General features: G+C 43.2%; 1 protein-coding gene across 1 annotated transcript in view; it reads left to right on the top strand.

Annotated features, from left to right (window-relative positions):
* Window positions 1-5506: 5506 nt before the first annotated feature.
* irx1b (iroquois homeobox 1b) overlaps window positions 5507-7147 on the top strand; it is a 6172-nt gene continuing 4531 nt past the window's right edge. Inside the window, exons 1-2 of the mRNA XM_058619922.1 lie at window positions 5507-6055; window positions 6868-7110. Of these exons, the coding sequence (XP_058475905.1) occupies window positions 5813-6055; window positions 6868-7110 (486 nt within the window). The 5' untranslated portion in view covers window positions 5507-5812. The remainder of the gene's footprint in view (window positions 6056-6867; window positions 7111-7147) is intronic.

Genomic DNA, 7147 nt, shown 5'->3' with positions numbered 1-7147 from the left:
TCTACATCTTTGTCATCTCTATCAGGCCTGAAGTAAAGATTGTGCCGATCCTCATCTGAGCCAAAGACTTTGAGGACTGTGTTAATGCCACTTCTCTTTGAGGTATCCAGTGAAGTCAGCACTATTGCATTAAGCTTACTAGTCTTCCTAAGGATAGCTTTTCATCAGGACCCACACACACACAGACCCCATCCCTCACACTCCCCTTTTAAGTTGAGGTATTGTCTTTAACAGCATTATAACGGTATCATTCCGCTCCCACTGTGAACAACAAAGACAAGAAACACCAAATCCTAGAACACAGCAATCTGTGTGTGTGTGTGTGTGTGTGTGTGTGTGTGTGTGTGTGTGTGTGCGTGTGTGTGTGCTCTTTAAAGCAATGCTAATGGGCCCTAAGAAGCATTAAAGTGACCCCTACTGTAACAAAAGAGTTAATAATCCGTTTAGAAAACAATCAGATCCGTGGCCATGAGAAAAGCCCCCTGCTAAGTCTTTCTGTAAAGAGGAGGAGGTGGGAATTCACCTTTTTTTTTCCAGTCAGCAATCTTGTTGAACATCGCTTGTTTTCATCGTTCTCTCTATGGGGAATGATGGAACTGTATTAAACGGCCACTCCACAGCCACAGTCAGCTAAAAAAAAAAAAAGGCAAGAAAAAGACAACACAGTTCCGTTTTGTGGCAATTCAAAGTGACCTTTGCTGGAGGTCAGGGTTTGTTAACAGTGCCATCCACGGTAAATGAGTCCCATTAGATTTCTAAAGCAGTTATTAACAAACAAATGCTGGGGGAACCCATTAATTGCTAATGATAGGCTCTTTGTGTTGTGTTTCCCCTCTGGGTCAAAATGTTCAAGCAGCAGGATCCATCTCCAGGCAAGTGGCTGTCAGGTCACGTTGCTATAGAGAGATACTGGGTGACATAAGCCATTAAGAGCATGAATGACATCTCCTGTGCTGTCAAACATCATGGAAATTAAATAAAAGTGTAACTGAGTGATAATAATAATATTAAAAAAAGCGTATTATCGGAGGCTGGCAGGCTTATCTGTTCTGCATCACAGGGATCAGCTTTAACATCAGGTCAGAGTGGAATCTATCACTGCTTATCTTTGCTGTCAAGTAGGTGAGGACAGGTATTTTTCTTTGTCTCTCTCTCTCTCTCTCTCTCGCTCCCTCTCTCTCTCTCTCTCAATCTTCCACATCCTGGAACCGATCACACAGCCAAAGAAAAGACAGACATTCATTTAGCCAGAGAAAAGATGATGGTGTGACAACTTGTGGCAGGAGAGTGAGATAACTTTGCTGTTTCTTATTTTCTTTGAGCAGTAAAAATGGACAGACTTTAGAAACATGTAATAAATATTGCTCATTGTGCTGTAATGTTAACACCTCTGAACTGTCGTCTTGCACGCGAAAAATCACGGGGGGGAAAATGAGAATTCACATGATGTCATCAGAGATAATAACAGACGGATTAACACGAGCCATAAAAGTGAGTGTCCTGTCATGTTCACGTCCAAGAGGCTTGAGCGTAACGGTGGAAAATGAGCTTCAGCTAAAGGCCCTTTCACACCAACGTTGGAAGGTATGTTTAAACCCACTGGTGGCAAAATGATCCTGTTAGCCTACTTTCCCCTTGATTTATAAAGCCAGCAAACATTTTCCTAAGGAAAGGTCGAATTCACTAGAACATGGTGTCACATTTTAGAGGAACATAGACGATGAAGTGCAGCACATTTGAGTGGAAGCCAGTGTGATCGACAGTTAATATCATCAAATGGAAGTAAGTCCCTGAACTTCCAGTTGCAAAATGTCATGCCACGCATTTCTTAAGATGTTCAAAATAAAGTTCAATCAATCAATCAATCAATCAATCAATCAATCAAGATGATAATACTTGTTAAGATTAAGACTTGTTAAGGTTTTGTGGAGCGACATCAGGGTCAACCACACAAATGTTGATGGTCAAAGTTTGCGTTAGTTCATGTGAAGACTCACCATGTTTTTATGTACTGCAGTAAATTGGTATTTCATACACATATATTAGAATATTTTACCTTTGATTTCACAATCTTTGTCAAATCCATTTCATATTATGCACGATTAAAGGCCCAGTGTGTAAACTTCAGGAAGAATTGCTGATATTCAGCTGCAACTTCACCAGTAAATGTTAGACTTTTGTCACCCTGTGGACAGTGACTGTCACTTTGAATAAAGCAAATTCAACAGCATTTCTTGTTTTGCTTGCACTGTACACGGCAGAAGTGACTGTCAGCCAATCAAGTCACGCTATGAAACTATATCCGAAGGTGCAGCCCAATCAAATCACATTTATTCATCTGCCTTAAACTCAAGACATGCAGCTCAAGTGCAGCTCCCAGGAAAGGTTGTACTCCCCCGTTACCCCGATGATGACTGCTCATCTCCAAAAGCCACCTCTATAGTCCCACATGTCAGACCTGTCTACCATCAAGCATTGACACAACGAGTCCAACATCATTATTATTATTTGGGCACTTAAATAATATGGAAGACAGTGATTTGAGTTACTTTTGAGTGATTTGAGACACATTAAAAGATGACTTATAATGTCTTATCTTGGAACCATCACAGCAACCTTCCAACAAACTTCTGCAAAGACGACAAACAACTTGAGATTCTAATTCTTCTTCACATTAAATGTTGCTGAAAAATCATTACAAGGAGTGTCATGTATTTTTAAACCACTGTTGAGAACGTGACATTGTATCAGAGGTGAGTCCTCGCACGAGCTCTCTGTGAATGCCCAATCATCCAATTATTTAATCGTTATTGAATCACTCTTATCATCTCGCCTTTGTCGAGGCGTTAGCACACGAACACACACACACACACACACAAAGAGAATCAGCTTTATGATGTTACTGTGTGTCCTACCTCACTGCAAATTACCCAGGAGGAAATGGCCATTGCGAGTGGATTGTGGGACTTTATTCGAATGTTTCCTGCGGTAAGTTATTCCTTTGTCTGTGCCGAGCTAATAGCAGGGAATGGGATTCAAATAGAGTCAAGCTGCCTCCTGAGATCCCTCAATACACCATCGCCATAAAAAGAGGTCTGAGGCCAGTCTAAATATTTGGTAGTCTTAGCAGGTTCATGTTAAAAGACACACGCACGCACGCACTGCACACACACACACACACACACATGCAGTGAATGCACAAGCAGGCCGAGGCTGTGAAGTTGAATGGCATAGCTCAAAGCCTTCCTCCCCCCTATCCCTGCCTCTTTCTCTCTCTAAACCGCCAAACCATTCTCCCCCTTTCTCCAGCTCAGAGGAATTCATTAACTGCCTCTCCACAGAGACACTATGGAAATCAGGCAGCTACAAAGGCAGAGAGAGAGGGAGAGAGAGAGAAAGAGAGAGAGGGAGGAGAGAGGGGAGGGAGGGAGGGGGTGGGTGGCGGTGAATGGGGCTATATTATCCTATTAGATGGTGGATATGTCTCCTTTCCCTCCACAGTCATGAGAAAAACATTAATTTTGAGTGAGAAATGAGACACAGGGAGGAGGGAGGGGGAGAGAGAGAGAGGGAGGAGGACAGAAAGAGGGAGAGAGAAATGGTGAGGGTCTTTAACATTGCTCTTTTATCGAGCTGAAATGGAGAGTCCCTTGGCTCCATTTACCTTGGCAATGAGGATAGAGCCGCTCTCCATGAATGCCATTTAAAATGCCATAGAGATTAAGCATCCTCTCTCTCTCTCTCTCTCTCTCTCCCTCCCTCCCTCCCTCCCTCCCTCACACACACACACACACACACACACATGCACAAAGCAGCAGCAGCAGCAGCAGCAGTATGCTCGTCATAATATGTGTTTAGGAAAACAGCTTTGAGATTCATGAGTAAAGCCCTCTTGGTGCCAGTGCTGAGGAGGGAAGGGGATGGAGAGAAGAGAGGACCGTCACTTAGCCAGAGTGGGGTTTGAGCACTGTAATTAAATCATTAGATTCCCTCCCTCCACCGCTCCACCACCACACCATCCTCTCCTTCCCTCTGTCTCTGTCTCCCCCCCCCCCCTCTCTCTCTCTCTCCCTCTCTCCTCCATCTCCCTGCTCAGCCAGGCTCATCAGGGGCTCCAGTGTGAAATGATGAATCTGTATTTATGGGGATGGAGTAATTACACAGCTAACCTCTGAAGGAACCCAGGAGGGCCACAGGGCCACTGAGCAGGGCGCAGGGTGCTGAACCTCATTAGCACTGTTGCCTGAGTGTGTGTGAGATGGAGTGTGTGTGTGTGTGTGTGTGTGTGTTCAAAGGAGCAGATTGAAGCCAGGCTGCCTTTTTGATAGTTCAGTCTATCAATAAGGAAACATCAATCTGCATCTTTCATGTATCAGACTCAATTTCCTACAGTTTCCTCTCATTAAAATAATAGATTTTCTTTTCAGTCTCAGGTTTACACTTGGAAATATGTTTTTTTTTTTATTTCTCCTCTCTCTCTTCTCCTTCTCTAACCCTAACTCTAGACTTCATCTCCAGCAGCACACAGAGTTCTCCATTCTCTCTGCAAACATCTGCCATTTTCCACTCCACCAGCTCCTGTGTGTGTGTGTGTGTGTGTGTGTGTGTGTGTGCGCGCGCGCGCGCCTCATATCTCTGCTCATCTCTTTACCTCCAGTGTCCCTTCACTGACTTCCGTCGATAATCACGGACATTCCTCGCAGATCTGTCCGACCATATCGATGCCTCCCGGCCCATCTGCCGACCAGGAAGTCGCGACATACCCGGCGGATCAGCTGTTAAAGCGAGGAGAGGACCATGAGACAAGTGCAACATTTTATAGTATTATTATTCTTTTCTGTCGTTTCATGCCATTTGTATTTTGTTACACTTCATATAAAAGCTGAATTTCTTGCAACTGTTGCTATGCAACAATAATACATTAAAAAAATAGCAGCGCCACATTTGTCAAATTCAGCAAAACTGACCACAAAACGCAAATGAACACACACTTAACAGGTTTCTTAATACACACACACACACACACACAAAAGTTTACGCAGCATTCGTAGTGAGGACCCTCATCAACATAATTAACATTCCCTATAACCCCTTACCCTAACCCCTAAAAAAAAAGCCCTTAAAAGATGTGAGGACCATACAAGAACACAGATATAATATAATATGATATAATATGATATAATATAATATAATATAATATAATATAATATAATATAATAACTTGCTCTGCCTTTTAAACCTTAATCATAGCAAGTTAACCTCAGTTTAACTACAATCCACATCTTATTCCTAACTTTAACCAGAGAAACAAGTCCGTGTTTAAACTAGAAAAAGGTCTTAAAGAGGTAATAAAAACGAGTGTATACACACACACACACACACACACACACACGTGCGCGCACGCACAAACACACATATACACACACACGACCTGGGCTAACCAATGCACTAATCGCCTGCCCCGGGCATAGGAGGAGCTTGGTGCTTAAGTAGGCTGCCAATCAGTCACTCAGCTCCACATCCAGAAGCTCCCGCGGCCAGACACACGCATCACTCCACACTAGAGGTGCCAAACTGCGGCTCTGACTGACAAAACTCCGGGTCAGTGGAGAGAAGCTGAACACTTCCCAAAAAGAAAGAGGGGGACTCTTGTGATTCAGACCTTCATCCTCCCCCTCTTCTCTGTCATTTTGAGGATTCCTACTTTTTTCCCCTCTTTCTTTTTTATTTTTTTTTATTTTTTTTCTGCCTCCTCTTGCTGCTGCGGTGCGACTTTTGGATCGACTTATTACTGTGCGCCTTTTCTCTGGACATGTCTTTCCCTCAGCTGGGATATCCTCAGTTCCTCAGCGCCGCCTCTCAGGAGGTGTACGGGGGCGAGCGGCCGGCCTCTGCCCGGGAAGGAGGCGCCGAGGGCGGCGTGTGTTCCACCGCCGCCACCGCCGCCGCCGTGGGCTCCATGCTGGGGATGTACGGAAGCCCGTGGGTGGCGCGCAACTACAGTGCCTTTTTGCCGTATAGCGGAGCCACAGACCTCGCCCTCATTTCCCAGATGGTGAGAGTTGATGCTTGTTTGAGTGAGCTTAGGTGTTCACCACACTGCCTGATCTTTGTGTCTTTGCTGTCAGAGAATAACTGAGTTATATCCACAGATGCATGTCATCAATTATCTGCAATATTCATGCATTTACGACACTTAATTAATGAATAATTAATTAACCAATAATAATAATAATAATAACTGCACATTGCAATCTGCACAAATATGAGATGTGAGAATAAATATGATCATGATCTATGGAAACACAGAATAAGACTTTACAAATTTTAGATTCTGACGTTTTATTTATCTGTAAATAATGTAAATAAAAAGGATCATTTAGGCCTGGTGTAGTTTATTAATGAAAACATTCAATTATTTATTAAAGGAGAGGGGGGAAAACAGTTTAAAAGCTTAAGTTGATTAAATTCTCTTATTTATATGTAGCATATTCTCTATTTTTATTTTTAGACTAAAATTAAATACTTAACTGTTATCTAAACTAAATCACATCCAAACATTGTTTTTCAAGTTTGTATTTCTGATAAATGTGGTCCCCCCAATAAAGTTGAACTTAACCTAAAAAATACACTTAAATGTCATAGTTATAGAAACTATAAAATAATTGTAATACAAATTGAGTAATTTATTATTTTTGTGAGGAAAGGAGCGTTTTGGTGTCAGATACTAAAACTTTGATAAACTTTTTTGTACTTAACAAATCCACATTATTGTTGTGATTTTCTTCTGAACTTAAAGAGGAAATAACTTCAATAAGAATAAGCTTCTCAACAAGTTGCCACCTCCATCTACAATCCCATTTCCAGGGCTCTCAGTACGAGCTGAAGGACAGTCCGGGCTCCCACGCCGCCTCGCTGCCTGTCCACGCCGCACAGGGCTTCTATCCGTACGGACAGTATCCGTATGGAGACCCGTCCAGGGCCAAGACGGCCACGAGGGAGACCACCAGCACCCTGAAGGCCTGGCTGCAGGAGCACCAGAAGAACCCGTACCCGACCAAAGGCGAGAAGATCATGCTGGCCATCATCACCAGGATGACACTCACACAGGTGTGTGTGTGTGTGTGTGTGTGTGTGTGTGTGTGTG

Source organism: Solea solea, chromosome 20, assembly GCF_958295425.1.
Source record: "Solea solea chromosome 20, fSolSol10.1, whole genome shotgun sequence".
Classification (NCBI taxonomy): Eukaryota; Metazoa; Chordata; class Actinopteri; order Pleuronectiformes; family Soleidae; genus Solea; species Solea solea.
This window is presented reverse-complemented; position numbering and strand designations above follow the sequence as displayed.